General features: G+C 55.9%; 1 protein-coding gene across 1 annotated transcript in view; it reads left to right on the forward strand.

Moving 5' to 3' along the window:
* The window catches only part of SHANK3 (SH3 and multiple ankyrin repeat domains 3), a 78,471-nt gene extending 66,887 nt beyond the window's left edge, over positions 1–11,584 (forward strand). The window contains 1 exon segment of the mRNA XM_066319579.1: positions 10,989–11,584. Coding sequence (XP_066175676.1) covers positions 10,989–11,535 — 547 coding nt within the window. The 3' untranslated portion in view covers positions 11,536–11,584.
* The last annotated feature ends 10,418 nt before the right edge of the window (positions 11,585–22,002 follow it).

A 22,002-nucleotide genomic window follows, 5' to 3' on the forward strand; every position in this document is an offset into this window, starting at 1 on the left:
AAACTTTTCTCTCCCATCGTTCTTTCTTGCAAATAAAATCTTTCCGTTGGCTCCACAAAGGGGCAAGTCCCTTGGTAACAGAGGGAATAAATTATTTTTTCTCGAGTTTTTTGGTGTCCTTGCTGTTATCTCTATCCAGATAGGATTGATGTGAGAAATTTCTTAATCGCCTCTCCCACTTCTCTTTAAACTAATTACAAAAAGCAAATGCTATAGCCTAAAAATTATGTTTGTCACGCCACAAAAAGCATTTGCTATGGCCTAAAAATTGTATTTGTCACACGACAGAAAGCATTTGCTATAGCCTAAAAAACCCTATTTATCACGCCACAAAAAGCATTTGCTATGGCCTAAAAATTATATTTATCACACCACTAAAAGAAATTAATACAGCGTGACTTTCTAACACAATACATAAAATATTCACTGTAATATTTGCAAGAGCCGATGGTGTAATATGTATTTATAACAATGAAAAAGGCTGAAATTCCAACCAAACGTTCTGACCAACAAAACCTAAAAACTTTAAGGTTTTTGTTCATAATTAAGCTGTAAAAATCGTTGGATTTGCAGAGCTCTTTTCAGGAAAGTGCGGCGTCCGTCGCGTTCAAAAAAAAAAATCCCCAAATATCCTGAATTTACAAAATTGAATGCAAGCAAAACGACTTGGTTCCTTATAATTCGCCAGTTTAGAACAAATTTTTAAAAATATAAAAAATGAAAAGTGCAAAAATTTTGTTTTAAGTATTTAAGATTTAAATTTAAAATATTTAAAAATTAACGTTTTAAATATTAAAATACTTTTAAATTTGTTTTTCGTTTAATTTTTAATATTAATTTTACATTTAAAATGAAATTAAAATAAATATTAGTTAAATTTAATTAAATTTAAATTTAAATTTAAATTTAAATTTAAATTTTAGAAAGCTTTTTTTACCAAAGAATACCTGAACAAACACAAAGTTCAATCGAATGATGTTGTCATTTTTACTTGCTTGCTTTTGCAAGACAAATATACTGACAGACCAACCAAAACCAAATTAAATTAAATTTACTTTAGCCAAGTAATTAAATAACTAACTAATTCAAGCCCAGAAAAACCATTTCCAACCTATTTATTCAGTGCACCAGCCAAGGAGTAACCAACACCCAACCATAACAATTATTGGTGTAAAACTAACAAAAAAAACCCCAAATCCCATAACTAATTAACATCATTAAGACCCTGATCTACTCAAAGCACCTTCTAAACCTCAGGAATTAAAAGTTCTTAGTTCTTTTAAATTTTGTGCTAGATTTCAGCACCAAAAATTTTTTAATTTAATTAATAAAATTAAATAATAAGATAATTAAATTAATAAAATAAAATCAATTAATTAAATTTATTAATAATTAATTAAATGCATTAATTAAATGTTACTGGCTGTCGTCCTAGATACAAAACCTCAAGTTTATGGTACAATTGTACTACCCCTATTATGTCCCCCAAAAATAAAACTACTAATCATAGTAAATTTCCACAGCAATTACAAAAAAAAAATTTAACTCATTTATAAAAATAAAGCCTAACAAAACATTCCCTCAGAAATTAAAAGTAACCCCTCTAACATCAAACAACTCACTATAACAACACATAGTATTGAAAGAAAATTTTTAAAATTTTTGAAATATTTATCCATCATTATAACAAAAACTATAATAATTTCAACCCCTAAAACTCGACAAGTTGCATCCATTTTTTTATTACTCAACTTATGTCAACTGTAACAGTAAAACAATTAAAGCAATTAAAGTATTAACAAAGGCACATAAATATAATTATTTTAAAAATTTAAATTATATTATATAAATTTGCCTAACCGTTCAAAATCCATCCACCAACAACTTTAAAAAACTAAAAAGTTTAACAAATCAAATTAGAACAAACTACAAATCATAATTTAACAACTTATTTTAAAAAATAAAATTTGATGCCTTAACTAAAAAAAATCACAAAATAAGTTCATCTATATAATAATGACAATAATAACAATACTAATAATAATACCTTGTATATTTTACTATCCACAACAGACAACAAAAATAGAGCCATAAAAAAAATTCAATTCAAGAAAGAGAGGGAAATGTGGGAAATAGATTTTTGGGGAATTCTCACAGGGTTTTGTGCATCTGTGTGCACAATCTGAGGTAAAAAAATTCTTATTTTAGAAACGTTGTGGAATAGGACAGAGATTGTTGAGAGAGAAATTGAACCTGGAACACGTTTCAAACGATGACCTTGCAAATAGATTGAATATTTTAGGGAAATAAAACTAAGAAAGATGTGTCGTAGCAGGACCCACAGGAGGTATTTTTAGATAATTAAAAACGTAATCAGCAGCATTTTAGATAATTAAAAACATAATCAGCAGCATGGTGTGGCAATAGCTGATAGGCCAAAAAATCTGTTTAAAATTTAATTAGGAAATAGTTCGGCTTCCGCTTGTGCTGGCGTGAGCCGTAACATCTGTCCAGTTCTACGGATGTTGCAATGGAAATGTGAAATTTGTGCGTCTAAAAGATTTTATTCCATTTTCAGTCTCATAAAATCTTTGAAAAGGGCTCTGAGGAGCCCTGTCCATGAGTCAGGAAAGGGATTTGTCTGACAACGGAGGAGCAGGTGGCCGAGTTTAGAGAGGAGGTGGCACGTTTAACAAGGAAGAGGTCAGGATTGGGAATGAGGTGGCCAGGATTGGGATGGAGGTTCCAGGATTGGGATGGAGATTCCAGGATTGATTGGGATGGAGGTGACCAGGATTGGGATGGAGGTTCCAGGATTGGGATGGAAGTTCCAAGATTGATTGGGATGGAGGTGACCAGGATTGGGATGAAGGTGGCCAGGACTGAGGAGGAGGTGGCCAGGATTGGGAATGAGGTGGCCAGGGTTGCGATGGAGGTTCCAGGATTGGGAATGAGGTGGCCAGGGTTGATTGGGATGGAAGTTCTAGGACTGGGATGGAGGTTCCAGAATTGGGGTGGAGGTGGCCAGGACTGAGGAGGAAGTGGCCAGGTTTAGAGAGAAGGTGGCCAATTTTGGAAGGAAGTAGCCAGGATTGGGATGGAGGTGGCCAGGATTGAGGAGCAGGAGGTGGCCCCATTTAGAGAAGAGGTTGCCAGAATTGAGGAGCAGGTGGCCAAGTTCAAGGAGGAGGTGGCCAGGGTTGGGAAGGAAGTGGCCAGGATTGGAAATGAGGTGACCAAGATTGGGATGGAGGTTCCAGGATTGATTGGAATGGAGGTGGCCAGGGCTGAGGAGGAGGTGGCCAAGTTGGAAGAGGAATTGGTCAGGACTGGGATAGAGGTGACCAGGTTTGGGAAGGAAATGTCCAGTACTGGGAAGGAGGTGGCCGAGTTTGGGAAGGAGGTGGCCAGAATTGGGAATAAAGCAGCCAGGATTGATTGGGGTAGAAGTTCTAGGATTGGAAATGAGGTGACCAGGACTGGGAAGGAGGTGACCAGGTTTGGGATGGAGGTTCCAGGATTGGGATGGAGGCTCCAGGACTGGGGATGAGGTGACCAGGACTGGGAAGGAGGTGGCCACCCTGCCGATGGCCACAACCCCTGTGTTCTCCACCCTCCCTCCCACGGGGCTCCATGGATTCCTCTTCCCGTGGGAAGAGGTTTCTCCAGGGGTCCTCAGTGGAGGAGTGGAGTCCCCTGGATCCCCTCTGGGTTCCCATGGAATTTTCCCAGGATCTCGAAGGGCTGCAGGGCCTCAGGACAGCTCAGGGAGGCTGAGCCATGGAAAACCGGGAGTTCTGAGGGGGCTGCACTGACAGGACCCTTCCAGCCCTCGGTCCCAGGTGATCCCGAGGTTCCGTGGGATCGGGGAAGGGTTTGATGCCTACAAGGAGACAGGGTCCCAGCACGTGTCCTGTCCCGGTGTCACCGTGTCCCCGCGTCACCGCTCCGCTGGCTTCTCCCATCCCCACGTCACCCATCGCCCTCATCCCAAGGAAACGGGACTTGGGGTTTTTTGGGGGGAATTCGGGAAGAGCGGTGAGGGGTGGCTGGAGCTCCATGGGATGAGCTCCAAGTCCTTCCAAGTGGGAAGAGTGAAAGTGTCCCCAGCTTGGGATGTTCCCATAAAACAGGGATTTGTCACCTTTTCCTTGAGATGGAAATCATGGTGGGGGAAAAGGGGTTTTTTCCCTTGGAGAAATCCCAACGGATCCATTCCAGGTGGGGTTCAGGGAAGGAGGGAGCTCCGGATGTTCTGTGGGATCTCCCATGGGAGGAGATTGGCTTGAGAAGGCCCACCCAAGGAATTGGGAATTTTCCTATGGATCCCAGCCCTGAATTCCCTTTTCCTGCTGGGATCAGAGAAGGGAAAAGGGGAATTTTAGTTACAACATCCCTGACCCTGGAGCTTCCAGAGATTTCTCTGGATTGTCCCTGCTCCAGGACGGGCTCAGAACAGATAAATCCCAATCCAAACTCCTGGAAGTATCCAGGTGGTATGAGGCCATTCCCGACAGCACAGCCAAGGGATCCCGGGGAACTTCCACAGGTTATTCCCTCTGGGGAGCTCCAAACCCCCGGGAACATCCCGTGGCCTTTGGGGGTGGCCAATGGCACCATCACTGTCACCAGCCCTGGGGGGACATGGAAAAACTTGGGAATTTTGTGTCGGCTGCTCGGTGTTGTTTTGGCTGTGGGGCATTTTTCTCATGCATTTGTTGTTTCCTTCCTTTCTTTCCCAAATCCCTCTTTCCAACATACCTGCCTTTCCTAAATCCATGTTCCTCCCCAAATCCCCACCTTTCCCAAATTCCTCTCTTTCCCATTTCCCTGCCTTTCCCAAATTCCTCTTTTCCATTTCCCTGCCTTTTGCAAATTCTTCTCTTTCCCAAATCTCTCTCCTTCCCAAATCTCTGCCTTTCCCAAATTCCTGCATTTCCTATTTCCCTGCCTTTCCCAAATTCCTCTTTTCCCAAATCCCTGCCTTTCCCAAATCCCCGTTCCTCCCCAAATCCTTGGTCCTTTCCCAAATCCCTGCCTTTCCCAAATCCCTCTCTCCCAAATCCCCGCCTTTCCCAACACGCTTTCCCTCCTTTCCCAGCTCTCCCCGCAGCTCTGTCGCTGTCCAACCCTCCAGGCTTTTGGCTGAATCCATGCAAATCCCAACCGCCCCATTCCCGGCCGGCCACGCCCTCACCCATCCCGCGGGAACCATCCCGATTATTCCCTCCTCCCGCCCCCCCCAATCCCCAATCCCCAATTCCCATCCCCCTTATTCCCAAAATTCCCTAAATCCCCCAAATCCCTGAACCCAACCGGGGGTCTCCACTCAGGGGAACAGCGGGGACGCCCCAAGGCCGGATTCCCGCGGGTTCTTCCCCAACCCCGCGCCCCCCGAATTCCCTCGGGATCGACGTCCGGTGGCTGTTTTTCCGTGTGGCGCTTCCCGGACCGGAGCTAACATTTCTCTCATTGCCTCTTTTCCTGCTTCCATGTGCATGTCCCGCTGCTCTGTCCTAGATCCGCCTCTGGCCTCCGGAGGGTGGGCGAGTTGTGTAAGTGAGCACGTTCCCATTCCATAGCTCCATCCCACCGGGAAATCTTCCCGTTCCTCACCTGTCTCTCTCTTTTCCCCCGGTGCGGCCCCCCGCCCCCGCTCCCCACCCCGAGGTTTTTGGGGGATTTCGGGGGTTTTTTGGGAAGCGGAGGGAGCGGCGCCGGCCGCGGGGTGTGCGTGTCCCCCCTCGGGAGCATGGCCCTGTCCCCTGTGCTGTTGGTGGCGTGTCCGGCTCTTTCCCGCTGGTGTTCCCGCTGAGGAAATTCCCGTCGGGATCCCGGAGAGGGGGGAACTGGGGTCGTGGGGTGGGAGAGGTCGGAGCAACTCAGTCCTGGGGGAGAGGTTTGGGAAAGGATCCCGGGAAAGGATCCCGGGGAAGGTGGGGAAGGATCCCAGGAAGGGTGGGAAAGGATCCCAGGAAAGGATCCCAGGAAAAGATTCTGGGAAAGGTGGGACAGATCTCAGGAAAGGTGGGAAAGACACCAGGAAGAGTGGGAGAGACACCAACAAGTGGGAAAAGGCCACAGGAAGAGTAGGGAAGGACGCCAGGAAAGGCAGGAGAGACCCCAAGATGTGGGAAAGGATCCCAGAAAAGGTGGGAAAGGATCCTGGGAAAGGACCTCAGGAATTTCTCCCCTCCTTTTCTCCCAGCAATGATTCCAGGATATCCCAGTGGCTTACAGAGCTTCTGGAATCCTTTCCTGAGCTGCAAGGATTCCCCAGGCTGGATCCCGGGGGAAAACAAAGCAGTTCCAACTCCAGCTCCCTTGGGCTGGAAGGGGCAATCCATGGGATTTGGGGTGGGATCCATGGGATCGGGAGGGCCGGAGAATTCCCCTTGGGAATTTCCCAGCATGCATGGCCGGCTCTGTGCTCTTGGTTGTGCTTCCTCCGTGTTGTCCCCGTGTCCTTGTGTCCTGGTGTCTTTGTGTCCCGTGTGCGGAGCTCCGGCTCCATCCGTGTCCCGGCCTCCCGGAGCCGTTCCCGGTTGCTTTTATTTTAGTTTAGTTTAGTTTGTTTTGGTTTGTTTTGGTTTTTTCTTCCTTGTCCTTTTTTTCTGCTGAATTTCCCTGAGGCCTCGGTGCCAATCCCGGGAGAGCAGCGCCGGGATGCCAAGGCTCCGGGAATGGCCCGGGGCTGGGGCTGCTGGATGCCATTCCCAGGGATTTTCTCTGCTCCCAGCTGGGGCAGAGGTGTGGGATGCCAGGAAATCCCCGGGTCTGCTCCGGGTCTTTCCTGGAACAGCCGGAGTGGGGTCGTTCCCGAGGCTCCATGGGGGGCTCATCCCATCGGATCCAGGTGTGGATTCATTCCCTCAATCCTGGCACTGGTGTCAGGGAAATTTGGGATATCTGGGGGGACACCAGGGGGTTTTTGGCCCCTGTGTTGGCACTGGGGGCACTTGGATCATCCTATGGATCATTCCTGGGCTCATCCCGAGGTTCCTTCCTGAGCTCATTCCTGGATTCATCCCTTGGTTCATCCCTGGGCTCATCCCAGAGCTCATCCCTGGGCTCATCCCGAGGTTCATCCCAGGGTTCCTCCCAGGGCTTATCCCAGGGTTCTTCCCAAGGTTCATCCCTGGGCTCATCACAAGGTCCATCCCAGGGCTCATCCCAAGTTTCATCCCAAGGTTCCTCCCAGAGAGCATCCCAGAGTTCATTCCAAGGTTCTTCCCAGGGTTCCTCCCAGAGCTCATCCCTGAGCTCATCCCAAGGTTCCTCCCAGGCTCCTCCCGAGGTTTCTCCCAGAGCTCATCCCAGGGCTCATGCATGGGGTCATCCCTGGGTTCCTCCCAAGGGTCATCCTGAGGTTTCTCCCAGAGCTCGTCCCGGTGCTCATCCCACAGCTCCCAGGTTCGGGAGGAATTCCCTGTCCTGCTCCCACACCTGATCCCAGATCCTTTGGGATGGCCACGGCCCATCCATCCATCAGCAGGACCGGGATTAGGAAAACTTAGGACAGTGTTTGATCCTTGCCCAGTATCCCTGCCCAGTTTCCAGTATCCCTGCCCAGTTCCCAGTATCCATGTCCAGTTCCCAATATCTATTCCCAGTTTCCAGTATCCATGCCCAGCTCCCAGTATCCCTGCCCAGTTCCCAATATCTATTCCCAGTTTCCAGTATCCATGCCCAGCTCCCAGTATCCCTGCCCAGTTCCCAATATCTATTCCCAGTTTCCAGTATCCATGCCCAGCTCCCAGTATCCCTGCCCAGTTCCCAATATCTATTCCCAGTTTCCAGTATCCATGCCCAGCTCCCAGTATCCCTGTCCAGTTCCCAGTGTCCCTGTCCAGTTCCCAGGAAAAGCCGGGAACAGGGTTAGGGTGAGGATTTGGATCAGGATTAGGATCAGGATCAGAGTTAGGGTTGGGATCAGGATCTGGATCAAGGTTAGGATTAGGATCGGGATCCAGATCAGGGTCAGGATAACCTGAATTAGGATCAGGATTAGGGTGAAGTTTAGGATTGGGGTTAAAGTTGGGGTCAGGTTTAGGGTCAGGACCAGGATCCGGGTTAAGGTGTATTTAGAGTCAAGGTTCGGGTCAGGGTCAGCGTTAGGATCAGGATTGGGGCTGAGTTTAGGATTGGGTTTAGGGTCAGGATCGGGGCCAGAATCAAGGCTAGGATCAGGTTTGCACTTGGGATCAGGGTCAGGATCAGGATCAGGGTTAGGATCAGAGTTGGGATGAGGGTCATGATCAGGGTTGGGATAAGGGTCGGGATCAGGATCAGGGTCAGGTTCAGGCTCAGGGTTTTGTTTGGGATCAGTACAGGAAAGAAGGAAGATCCACAGGATCTGCTGGAAGGAAGATCTCAGAGGAAGATCCATAGGACGGTTGGAAAAAGATCCTTGGGAAGGTTGGAAAAACCTCCATTGGAACGCAAGAGAAAAATCCAGAGGAAGGTTGGGAAAGATCTGTAGAAGGGCAGAGGAAGATCCATGAGAAAGTCAGGAAAATGTCCATAGGAAGGTCAGGAAGATCCATGGGAAGGCTGGATGGAAGATCCATAGGGAGATCAAGATGATCCATGGGAAGATCAGGAAGTGTCCATAGGAAGATTGGGGAAGTGTCCATAGGAAGGTTGGAAGAAGATCTGGAGGAAGATCCATCAGAAGGTTGGGAAAAGTTCCACACCAAGGTCAGAGAAAGGTGGGCGTGGCCACAGACCCTTTGGAAGCCGCCACGGGAATCGCAGGAGACAATTCCAAGGATTTTGGGGGCCACCACGGAATGCCAGAGCAGCAGCATGGAGGCCTCGCCAAGGAACAGGGAATGATCCCAGCGATCCCAGGAACAATCCCAGTGACCCCAGGAACAATCCAGGCTCAGGAGCTGCCCCAGGTGGGATTTGTGGGGTCAGAAGCCCCTGGAGGAGCTGCCCCATCACAGCTCCTGGAGAACCCCGGAGCGCTGGGAATGCCACCCCTTGGAAAAGAGCCCAGGAATGGGAAACAGAGCTCTGGCCTCACCTGGATTCAGAATTACCTCGAGTTAAAACCCGGTGATCCCGTGGAATCACCCTGGAAGAAGCTCCCTGAGAGCTGCATCCCAAAATCCCGTCCTAAGGAACCAGCTGGGATCCGGGGACGCTGGGATTCCTGGCTGGAGAGGAGGGAGCCGGGAATCCGGGGCGTGGATGGGATCCAGCTGTGGCTCCATGTGGGAACACGGAGTGCCTGGAATTCCAAAGGGGAATTCAGCCACACCAGGCACATCCATGGGAAAAACACCCAGATCCTTTAGATTTTCCCTGGCTGGTCCTTCCCAACTGCCCCTCCTGGGGTTTTCCAGCAGATCCAGAACTTTCTCAGATCCCAGATCTAGGTGGGACACAGCCACATCCCCACACTTCCATTCCGTGTCTCATTCCTCAAGGCCTTTTCCCTGTCAGAGCTTCCCGAAAGTGATTCCTTCTCTGCTGTGCCAGGGACGCAGAAAAATGGGAATTATCCAGAATGTGGCTCAAAAATGGGAATCGTCAGGAATGTGACTCAAAAAATGGGAATCATCAAGAATGCGCAAAAATGGGAATTACCAGGAATGTGACTCAAAAATAGGAATCATCGAGAATGTGGCTCAAAAATGGAAATTATCAAGAACACTCAAAAATAGGAATTATCAGGAATGCAGTTCAAAAATGGGAATTATCCAGAACATGACTCAAAAATGGAAATTATCCAGAACATGACTCAAAAATGGGAATTATCAAGAATGCTGCTCAAAAATGGAAATTATCAAGAATGTAACTCAAAAAATGGGAATTATCAGGAAAGTGGCTCAAAAATGGGAATCATCAGGAATGTGGCTCATCCTGCGGATCTTCAGCTAAGCCATGGATTTCTGGGATCCTTGGAGCTCATCAACATCCCCCAAACCAGGAGGCAGTGGTGGATCCCAGCAGCATTCCAGAGCACCTTGGTTTTCCAGGAGGGAACTGAGATGGGAGGCTGAGCCAGGGAGTGGCAGGGAAACTGAGGCACAGGGATGTGGGAATTTCATGGAATCATTCTGAGGAGAAAGTGGAGTGGCAGGGATGGGATGAAAGGAACCTCAAAACCCATCCAGGGACACCTCCCACTGTCCCAGGCTGCTCCCAGCCCCAGTGTCCAGCCTGGCCAGGAATCCCTTCCCTAAATCCCACCCCAATCCCCCCTTCCCCAGTGGGAAGCCATTCCCTGTGTCCTGTCCCTGCAGCCCTTGTCCCCAGTCCCTCTGCAGCTCTCCTGGAGCCCCTTCGGGCCCTGGAATGTTCTGGAAGCTCTCCCTGGAGCCTTCCCTTCTCCAGAGCAGAGGGCTCTGATTTTCTGGGATTCCCCCAGGTGTCAGATCCCTTTCCTTTCCCATTCCTCGTCCATCCCAGGGGGGACAATGGCAGGATGGGGACAATCCCAAGGGGACAGTCAGGAGCTGTGTCCCCATCCAAGATTCCCACAGTGGCACAGCCAGGGGGTCCCAGCGCCAGAGGGGACCCTGGCCCGACCACCCCCGGCCCCCTCAGGCCACACTGACCACCAGGTGACCGTCACCAGGGGTGTCCATCCCGGGAAAACTGGGAGGCTCCTTCTTATCCCAACTTTTCTCCGCTGGGTCGCTCCCACCCCACGTGGGACCGGGATCAGCGTGGGGTGGGGCAGGACGAGGCACATGGTCCTTGTCCCCAGGGCCGGTGACATTTTGTGGGGGCTCAGAGCTGTGCCAGGAGGGCAGGACCGGCCGGGAATCCCCACCCTGGCGGCGCTGCCGGAATCTTTGGGACATCCCCGGTGGGGGATATCCCACCCGAGCCGCGTCCCCTTTACCCCATAACCAACCCCAAATCCGTGTCCCCCATTCCCAGACCCGGCCTCACCCCTTCCCTCTCCTCTCTCTCTCTCTTTTTTTTTTTTTTTTTTTTTTTTTCCTCCCGTTTTCCCGCTCTCTCCGCAGACTTTTCAGTAGTTTAGGCGAGCTCAGCACCATCTCCCAGCGCAGCTCCGGCACCACCTTCACCGTGCGGCCCGGCAGCCGCTACCCCGTCACCCGCCGCACGCCCAGCCCCGTCAAACCCGCCGCGCTGGAGCGGCCCGAGCCCCTCAGCACCGTCCGGCCCTACGGCCTGACCCCTCCGACCATCCTCAAGTCCTCCAGCCTCTCCATCCCCCACGAGCCCAAGGAGGTCCGCTTCGTGGTGCGCAGCGTCAGCGCCCGCAGCCGCTCCCCGTCGCCGTCGCCGTCGCCGTCGCCGGCCCTGCACACGCTGCACCCGCCCCGGCCCTTCATGCAGAAGCCGCTGCACCTGTGGAACAAGTACGACGTGGGGGACTGGCTGGAGAGCATCAACCTGGTGGAGCACCGGGATAAGTTCGAGGACCACGAGATCGAGGGCACTCACCTGCCCGCGCTGACCAAGGAGGACTTCGTGGAGTTGGGGGTGACCCGCGTGGGGCACCGCATGAACATCGAGCGGGCGCTCAAGCAGCTGGTGGACAGCTGACCGCTGTCCGGAGCCGCCGTGGGAAGGGCGGGGCGAGATTCCCAAGCCAAGAAAACCCACCCGGATTTCTCCTCTTTTTTTTTTTTTTTCTTTTTTTTTTCTTTTTTTTTTTTTTTTCCCTTTTTTTTCTTTTTGTTCTCCTTCTCCCAGCACTGCACTGAGGGTGTGGAGCCTCCCCCTCCCCAAGGGCTCCCGCCCCGACCCCCCCCCGGCGCCGCCTCCGGACCAGGAATGTTGCATGAAATTCCTCCTCGTTCCCGTTCTTCCCGGAGAGTCTGGCCCGTAAATGGCTCCCGTGTGCCCCTGTCCCCGCTCGGGGAGGGGGGATGGCCGCGGGGACAGGCAGGGGACGCGCCACCGCGCTGGTGGCACCTCGGGGGTGGAGCCCCCGGCGCTGCCCCGGCCGCTGGCGGCGTGGCGAGGGCGGGCGGGTGGCACCTGCGGAGGTGACACCTCCAGGGTGGCCCCCGCCAGGCTCGAGAGGTGGCCCGAGGTCCTGACGAGTCCCGGGTGTCCCCGCAGGGAGGTGGCCCAAAATCTCGACACCACCAAGTGTCCCTGGCAGGCTCAGAGGTGGCCCAAGGTCCTGAACACCCCTCCAAGTGTCCCTGCCAGGCTTGGAGGTGGCCCAAGCTCCTGTCCCCTCCGAAGTGTCCCTACCAGGAGGCGGCCCCAGGTCCTGTGTCCTCCCCGAGGTGTCCCTGGCAGGGTCAGAGGTGTCCCCAGCTCCTGTCCCACCCCAGGTGTCGCTGCCAGGAGGTGTCCCCAGCTGTCCCCGCTGGCTCGGCGGCTCCAGCGGGGCCATCCCGGCGAGAAGAAGGAAAGCGAAGAATGAAAAGAAGGAAAAAAAAAAAAAAAAGAGAAGAAGAGAAGAAGGAAGGGCCGGGAAAGGCTCCAGCGGCGGCCGTGCCACCCCGGGCCGTGCCAGAGGAGCCCCCCGCACCAACCGGATCCCCCCACCCCGGACTCTGAGCTGCTGCCGCCGCCCCGGGCCGGGTGAGAGGGAGCGAGGAGCGAGCGCATGGATCGAAGCATGTTTGGGAATGTCGGGAGGCTGGGGGAGGGCAAAACCCCGCAGCAAAAAAAAAAAAAAAAAAAAAAGAAAAAAACCAACAAAAACAAAACAAAACAAAAAAAAAAAAAACCACAAAAAAAAATCACACAGGGAAAAAAAAAAAAAAGGGAAGAAAAAAAGCTTTGCCAACGTTTCGGGGTGGGGGGTGGGAAAGGTTTGATTTCCTCTGGGCTTAGGGGAGGGGTTTGGGGTGGGTTGTTTTTTGGTTTTTTGTTTTTTTTCCAAAAAAGGGGTGAGGGAAAAGCGTTGATGGGAAAAATTATTTAATCTCCGTGCATTTATCTAGAGAGCAGCTGATAAGCCCCACGAGATAACGAATTACAGGATCCCCTCCCCCACCCCAAACACACACACAAACCCCTTCCAGCCCCCCCCCCCAACCCAAAAAAAAATCCTGCTCATCCCCGGTTTTTGCATCTTTTTAAGCAGCTCTATATTTGGAAAGAGAGATTATCTATATATCTATATCCAGAGCTATCGCCACCTGGGGTGTTTTTTTGGGTTAGGATTTTTTTTTTTTTCCTAAAAAAACAAAAATATATAAATATATATATTCCTATCTCTGGACTGGAGGAGACGCTCCCGGGGACGCCCGTGGGAGTTTTTAAGCGACTGAATGAATGTGAAAAAAAACAAACAAACAAAATCTTTTTAAACACACACACACACAAAAAAATCCCTAAAATTCCCCCCTCGCCCCCCCTCCCCCCCCCCAAAAAAAAAAAAAAACCAAAAAAGGAGCAGCTCTGGATTGGTAAAGATTCAGAGAATCGTAAAACACACACAAAAGAATTCTAATAAAAACCCCAAACTTGGGTTTTGGGACACACCGAGTCTTCCAGGCGCACAGCAGGGCTTGTGTCCCAAATTTTGGGGCTGGTGGTGGCCTTGGGGGACACTAATGGGGTTTTTTTTTGGGGGGGGGGAGAGGGCATTGCCAGGATCCCGGTGTGTCCCCGAGTGTCCCCCAGTGCCACCACCCGCGTTGTCCCCTGGGCTGGGGTGGCCAGGGCGTGCCCGGCTGGCCGGGAGGGGAGGGCTCGGTGCTCCCCAAAAGCCGAGAGCCCCCAGGAAGGCACGAGAAAAAAAAAACACAAAAAAACACAAAAAAAACACAAAAAAATCTCTTGTGGTGCTAAGAGGGGAGGACAGGGGCGGCTTCGTCCTGACCCCTCGACCGTCTCCCAACCCTCCCGGGATTGCCAGGGAAAAGGGCCCCGGGATGGCCCCGGGATGTCCCTGGGATGTCCCCTGCCCTGTGCTAGGCACCGGGATGTTCCCAGGAGGGTCCCCAGGAGCGTCCCCAGGATGTCCCAGAGCACTTGCACCCCCTGAGGATGTCCCTGGGCTGTCCCCAGGGTGTCCCCTGTCCTGTGCCAGGGCACCGGGATGACCTCGGGATGTCGCCTGCCCTGTGCCAGGTCACTGGGATGCCCCCGGGGTGTCCCCTGCTCTGTGTCAGGGCATCGGGATGTCCCCAGGAGGTGCCCAGGGATGTTCCCTGACCTGTGCCAGGGCACTGGGATGTCCCCGGGGTGTCCCCACAATGTCCCCTGCCCTGTGTCAGGTCACTGGAATGTCCCCGAGGTGTCCCCTACCCTGTGCCAGGGCACTAGGACCTCCTCAGGATGTCCCCAGGGTGTCCCTAGGATGTCCCTGAGATGTCCAGGATGTCCCCTGCCCTTTGCCAGGCACCAGGATGTCCCCAGGAGGGTCCCCGGTGCCACCTCCTTGTCCCCGAGCCCTCACCCCACGTGGCGACACCCGGAGTTGTCCGGAAGCCACCGGGGGTGCGTGGCCTGTCCCTGTCCCCGGCTGCCATCCCGCTGTCCCTAACCGGGACGTGTCCCCGTTTCTTCGGGACACGGGAAGGGCCCGGGGAGCGACCAGCCAGGAAAAACAAATCTCGGGAAATAAAACCAATCCCGGGAATCCCGGACACCTGCCCGACCCCTCACCTGCGCCACCGCGGGTGTCACCGCGCCCGCCAGGTGTCCCCAGCCGCGGGGACGCGGAGCGGGAATGCCGAGCTCAGGTCCTGCCCCTCGGCCGTGTCCCCGCTGTCCCCGCCGTGTCGCCAACCGGCGGCCGTGTCCCCCCCGCCCCCGCCCGGCCAGCGCCTGTGTCCCCAGATGTGCCCTGCCAGCCCCGCTGTGTCACCAAGTGTCGCCTTCACCCCAAAATCGTCTGTGCCAGTCCCCTCCCCCGCCACGGTCGCCTGCCCGCAAACCCTGCTGTGCCCCCTGAACCCTGCCCCACCCTGTGCCCTGCCACCCGTGTCCCCAAATCCATCCAAATTGTCCCCAAATCCATACAAACTGTCCCCAAATCCATCCCACCCTGTGCCCTGCCACCCGTGTCCCCAAATCCATCCAAATTGTCCCCAAATCCATACAAACTGTCCCCAAATCCATCCCACCCTGTGCCCTGCCACCTGTGTCCCCAAATCCATCCAAATTGTCCCCAAATCCATACAAACTGTCCCCAAATCCATCCCACCCTGTGCCCTGCCACCCGTGTCCCCAAATCCACCCTGTGCCCTGCCACCTCTGTCCCCAAATCCATCCCAACTGTGTCCCCAAATCCATCCCAACTGTGTCCCCAAACCCACTCCACCTCTGTCCCCAAATTCATCCCACCTGCACCCCCAAATCCGTCCCATCTGTGTCCCCAAATCTGTCTCAGCCAAATCCTTCCCCACCCTGTGCCCTGCCACCTCTGTCCCCAAATCCATCCAATCTGTGTCCCCGAATCCATCCCTACCCTGTGCCATCTCCCCTAAATCCATCCCATCTGCGGCCCCAGATCCATCCCACCCACATCCCCTAAATCTATCCCGTCCCAGCTCTGATCCCAGTTCCCATCCCAATTCCCATCACCCATCCCCTCCCTCATCCCGGTTCCCAATTCCCGTCCCCGATCCCATCCCGTGCCACCCTCCTGTTCCTTCCCTGCCACCTCCTCTCCGTGTCCCCTGTGTCCCCTGGCCACCTCCCTCTCTCTCCCCGAGCCCCGCATGGAACCGGAGCGCGCCGCACATCCCGGGATCCCCGCCAGGAATGTCGCATGCGGGAGTGTGACTTGTGGAAATGTCGCATGCCGGAATGTGAGAATGTCGCATGCGGGAATGTCGCATGCGGGAATGTGGCATGCTGGAACGTCGCATGCCGGAATGTCGCATGGCGGGCGGAGCACGTCTCGGTGGCTCCTTCCCAAATTGTGGGATTGGGGAATTCCCGGGAATTCCTTTGGCTGTCGCTTCCCGAGGCTGCTCACGTGGGGGGACCCCACCCCTGGAACCTGGCTGTCCCTGCCTTGGGGACACCGGGATCCCCTCGGAACCCCTCCCGAGGTCCCTGCACGGCCACCGCTGGGCCCGGCTGTGCCACCCTCGTCCCCTTGGTGCTGCCGCTCGGCACGGCCTGGCACTGACCGCACTGACCACACTGACCGCCCTGCCTGGCACTGACCATCCTGCCTGCACTGACCACACTGACCACCCCTGACCATCCTGCCTGCACTGACCACCCTGCCTGCACTGACCACCCTGACCACACTGACCACCCCGCCTGACTACCCCTGACCACCCTGCCTGCACTGACCACCCTGCCTGACCACCCTGCCTGGCACTGACCATCCTGCCCGCACTGACCATCCTGCCTGGCACGGCCTGGCACTGACCACTCTGCCTGGCACTGACCACCCTGACCACCCTGCCTGGCACTGACCACACTGACCACCCTGACCACCCTGCCTGGCACTGACCACCCCTGACCATCCTGCCTGACCACTCTGCCTGGCACTGACCGCACTGACCACCCTGACCACCCTGCCTGGCACTGACCACCCCTGACCACCCTGCCTGACCACTCTGCCTGGCACTCACCGCACTGACCACCCTGACCACCCTGCCTGACCACCCTGCCTGGCACTGACCACCCTGCCTGCACTGACCACACTGACCACCCTGCCTGACCACCCTGACCACCCTGCCTGGCACTGACCACCCCTGACCATCCTGCCTGCACTGACCACCCTGCCTGACCACCCTGACCGGCAATGACCACTCTGCCTGGCACTGACCACCCCTGGCCGTCCTGCCTGCACTGACCACTCTGACCACACTGACCACCCTGCCTGACCACCCTGCCTGCACTGACCACCCTGCCTGGCACTGCCTGGCACTGCCTGGCACTGACCACTTTGCCTGTCCCTGCCTGTCCCTCTGTACCCGCCCTGTCCTTACCTGTCCCTACCCCTCTGTCCCTCCCCTCCCCTCGTTCCTCCCTCCCCACCTCCCCGCACCCCTCGGCAACCCCTCTGGCAGCCCTGGGCGTCCCCGGTGTCCCCGGTGTTCCCCTCTGTGGGCGCGGGGACTCCGCCAGGCGCTGACCCTCTCGGGGGCGCGCCCCGCGGGTGACACGGGGCGCGCGGTGGAAGGTGACAGTGGCGGCCTGAACCACGGGCAGCCCGGCGCCGAACCCCGCCGGGCGTCCCCGGGTCTCCGCCCCGTTTCCGCAGCTGTTTTTTGGGGCCGCTGCCGAGACCCGCGCCCGCGGCCGCCTCTCGCCGCGAGAGGCCGAAAAAACCCCGCGGAGCGCAACCGCTCCGCGCTAAGCTCGCTCTGGGACAGGAGAGCTGAGACGCCTTCTCGCCATTTCGGAGGAGCCTTCCTCTCCCCCTCCTTCTCCTCCTCTCGCTTTTTCCTCCTCTCCCTCCGCGCCCGCGGAGGGTGGAAATGGCGGTGCCCGCTCCGCGCCCGCGGAGCCGCGGCCGTGCCCGCCGGGGCACCCCCAGCTCCCGCTTGAAGCAGCTGCAGCCGTACCTGTGTTGGCGAACACTGAGTGTCACCCGCCCCGCGGGGACACCACGGCTCGTCCCAGTCAGGCGCCACGCCAGAGAAGGCGACTTCCACCCGCGCTGCCCCTGCCCGGCACCGCCCGGGGCTGCCACCGACCTGCCCGGGGTGTCCCCGCAGGCTGCTAGTCCTGCTGGCCTGTCCCCTGTCCTGTTTATTTCCTGTTCCAATTACCCCTGTCCCCTTGTCCCGTTTATCCCTGTCCCCTGTCCTGTTTATTCCCTTTCCCATTTATCCCTGTCCCCTTGTCCCGTTTATCCCTGTCCCCTGTCCTGTTTATTCCCTGTCCAATTTATCCCTGTCCCCTGGTCTCGTTTATCCCTGTTCCCTCTGCCATTTATCCCTGTCTCCCGTCCCACTCATCCTTTGTCTCCTGTGCCACTCATCCTGTCCTCTGCCCTGCTCATCCCCATTCCGTTCATCCCTGTCCCCTTGTCCCGTTTGTCCCTGTCCCCTGCCCCACTCATCCTTGCCTCCGTGCCACTCATCCATGTCCCGATCATCCCTGTCCCCCGTGCCACTCATCCCTGTTCCTCGTCCCATTAATTCCTGTCCCCGGCCCTGCTCATCCCTGTCCCCGGTGCCATTCGTCCCTGTTCCCCGTCCCGTTCATCCTTGTCCCAGCCTCTGTCCCTTCTGCCTCCTGTGCCACTCATCGTGTCCCCCACCCTGCTCATCCCTGTCCTCTGTGCCACTCATCCCTGTCCCCTGTCCAGATCATCCCTGTCCCGTTTATCCCTGTCCCCTGTCGACTCTGGTCCTCTGTCCTGCCCATCCCTGTCCCCTGTCGACTCTTGTCCCCTATCCTGCCCATCCCTGTCCCCTGCCCACCCCTGCCCCCTGCGCTGCCACGGGGATGCGGCAGATCTGGACGAGGGACATCCAAAAGGACATCAGGGTCCCTGGGCGAACTGGCTTCGCCCGGGGCTGCCCCTCCAGCTGCCAGCACTGTGTCCCCTCCGTGTCCCCATGCTGCCCCTCCACCCTGCAGTGACACCGTGCCCACAGCCAGGGTCACTCAACGGTGTCACCCCCCGGTGACCCCCCAGTGCCCCACGGCCTCGGTCCGGTCCCGTGGCCGTTCCCAAAGCGCTGCCATCCCCATCCCGCGGGGACAGAGCCATTCCCGGTGTCCCCAGGTCCTGTCCCTGCTCCGGCCATGCCACCAGCCCGCTCCAGACATCTCAGAGCCAGGGCCACCTTGCCTTTGGAAAAGCCATCCGGGAGAAGGCAGAGCAGGAGCCCAAGTGACCCCTGACCCCAGCCTGGCCGCTCGGCCACACTGACCTCTCAGTCACACTGACCCCCAGGTCACACTGACCTCTCGGTCACACTGACCCCCAGGTCACACTGACCCCTTGGCCCTGGGTCACACTGACCCCTGGGTCACACAGACCCCTTGGCCACACTGACCCCTTAGTCGCCCCCAGCTCTGCCAACCCCTGGGTCACACTGACCCCTTGGTCACAACAACACACCGGCCATGCCAAGCCTTTGGCCACACTGACCCCTCGGCCATGCCAATCCCGGGGTCACACTGACCCCTCGGCCATGCCAACCCATTGGCTGTGCCGACCTCTTGGCCACGTTGACCCTTTGGCCATGCCAACCCCTTGGCCGTGCCAGCCTCTCGGTCACGCCTTGGCCATGCCAACTCATTGGCCATGCCAGCCCCTTGACCACACCGACCCTTTGGCCATGCCAAGCCATTGGCCGTGCCAAACCCTTGGCCACACCAACCCATTAGCTGTACCAAGCCCTTGGTCAGCCCTCAGACCCACTGACCCCTCAGCCGCGCTGACCCCTCGGCCACGCCAGCCCACCAGCCATGCTGACCCTTTAAGCACCCTCGGCCACGCCAATCCATCGGCCGTGCCAAGTCCTTGCCCACGCCTCAGCCCTTTGGCCATGCCAACCCTCGGCCGTGCCGACCCTTTGACCACCCCTTGGCCCTTTGGCCATGCCAATCTTTCGGCCATGCCAACCCATTGGCCCTGCTAACGCTTTTTGACCGCACCAACCCCATGACCACGCCAACCCCTTGGCCATGCCAATTTATCAGCCATGTTAAGCCCTTGACCGCTTCTTTGCCAGGCCAACCCCTTGGCCACGCCAACCCATTGGCCGTCTTGACCCCTTGACCATCCCTTGGCCACGCCAACCCATTGGCCACGCCAACCCATTGGCCGTGCCAACCCTTCAGCCACCGCTTGGCCTCTTGGCCACGCCAACCCCTTGGCCATGGCAACCCATTGGCCGTGCCAAGCCCTTGACCACTTCTTTGCCAGGCCAACCCCTCGGCCGCGCCAACCCACCGGCCGTGCCAACCCTTCGACCACCGCTTGGCCTGTTGGCCACGTCGACCCCTTGACCACGCCTCGGCCGCGCCGACCCCTCGGCCGTGCCACCCCGCGGCCATGCCGCGCCCGGGCCACACCGCTCTCGGCCGCGGCGGTTACTGTGATTCCTCTCATGGCTTCTCCACCACTCGGGTTTTTCCGCTGTACAAAGGGAGACACTTTTCCTTTTCTTTTTTTCTTCCCCCCACCCCGCCGCCGCCGTCGCTTCCAAAGGGGTTTTTTTCCCCCCTTCCACAAGTTGTCGGTATATTTTCCGTTGTCCAGCCCGGCGCCATCGCCCCCCCCAGCCCCCCGCCCCTTTTCCATCCGCCTGTCCCCGACTGTGACAAAGAGCAAAAAAAACCCCCTCGGGTCACTCAGCTCTCCCCCCGGGGTGGGGTTGGATGGCCCCGCCAAACCCCATCGGCGGCGGGGCCGCTGTCCGGCCGGCCGGCCGCTGTCCGGCCACGCCCTCACTGCCCATGCATGTGCCACGCCCTCACGCCCGCTGCATGTGCACAGCCCGGCCCCGCCACACTCTCGGTTCCATCCCCCCAAAATCCTGCCCCCCGTCCCCCAAGCCGGACTCACCTGTGGGTTTTCGTTCACGTTTTTAATTTCCCAGGGTCAGTTTGACTTCACCCTTAATTTTGTATGGATTTTCGGAGGAGCTTTCTCCTTCTCCGGAGTCACGGAGGTGCGGCCATTCGCCTCCCGCCCTTGACGTTGTGATACACATCCCCCACAGAGATCTATGTTTCTTATATTATTATTATTATTAATTATTATTATTATTATTATGTAATAAATTTATAAGAAAGCTCCGCCTGGTCCAGTGGTCAATTGGGTTCCAGGGTGGTCCCAGCCCTACACAAAGCGGGGGAGACAAGGGGAGACCTCAAAGGACAGAGCCCAGTGGGTGAATTTTGTGGGATCCCAGATGAAGTTTGAGGTGCCCTGGCTGGATTTTGGGGTGTTCCTGGATGAGTTTTGGGATGTCCTCAGTTGAATTTTGGGGTTTCCGCATTGAATTTTTGGGTGTTCCTGGGTGAATTTTGGGGTGACCTTGGTGAATTTTGAGGTAGGCCAGTTGAATTTTGGTTGTTCCTGGATGAGTTTTGGGGTGTCCCGGGTGAATTTTTGAGGTGCCCCCAGCTGAGTTTTGGGGGGTCCCAGCTGAATTTTGGGATACCCTCGGGGGGCATGGACAAGTGACAAAGGGACAACGGGAAGGGTCTGCTGGTCCCCACTTTTCTGGGTGTCTCCAACTCACCTGAAAGTCCAACCCTGCACCAGACATCCTCAGCAGTGTCACCAGCACTGTCCGAGCACTGTCCCCAGAACTGTGTCCCCACCCTCAGCAGTGTTCCCACCTCTGTCCCCATCACTGTCCAGCAGTGTCCCAACACTGTCCCAACAGTGTCCCGTCACTGTCCCCAGCAGTGCCCCAGCATTGTCCTCAACAATACCCCAGCAGTGTCCCCATGGTCATCCCCACCCGTGTCCCCGCAGTGTCCCCGCAGTGTCCCCAGGTCACACCAAGCATATATTTTATTGAAAGACCAAGTGGGTGACAACGGCGTGGGGACAATCCGGGGCTGGCACAGTGGCTCGGGGGCTCCTCTGGCTGCTGCTGAGTTACAGATAAATATCGGGACATCGAGCGGGTGGCGAGAGAGTCACGATAGCGCTGGGCGACAGGGGCCGAAGCGAGGGACCACCAGGCACAGCCGTGAGGAGGGGGCGGCCCCGGGACCCCCCCCCGGGAGCTCGGTGGTGGCGGGAGGGGACAGCCGGGGACACCGACACCAGGGGCAGCACACTCGGGGACAGGTTCCTTTTGGGGAGGGGGCAGCGAGGGTTAGGGGGTGGCCCCGTTCCCCCCCTGAGCTGCCCCCCCTCCCCGGTGCCACCCCCCCGTCCCCGCGGTGTCCCCAAAACCTCGGGCCCCGCTGTCCCCCGGGCTGGCCGTGCTCATGCAGGGGGCGCTGCTCTGGCTGTGTCACCCCCCGGCTGGGCTGTGTCACCCCCCGAGGGGACCCCCGGCCCGGGGGGGCCGTGTGGGGGGCGGCGGGGTGAGGGGGACACGGGACAGCCAGAGCCTCTAGGGGTGACACAGAGGCTCTGGGGTGACACAGAGTCCCTAGGGTGACAGAGAGGCCTCGGGAGTGACACAGAGTCCCTGCAGGTGACAC

This window comes from Sylvia atricapilla, chromosome 5 (assembly GCF_009819655.1).
Source record: "Sylvia atricapilla isolate bSylAtr1 chromosome 5, bSylAtr1.pri, whole genome shotgun sequence".
In the NCBI taxonomy this organism is placed as follows: Eukaryota; Metazoa; Chordata; class Aves; order Passeriformes; family Sylviidae; genus Sylvia; species Sylvia atricapilla.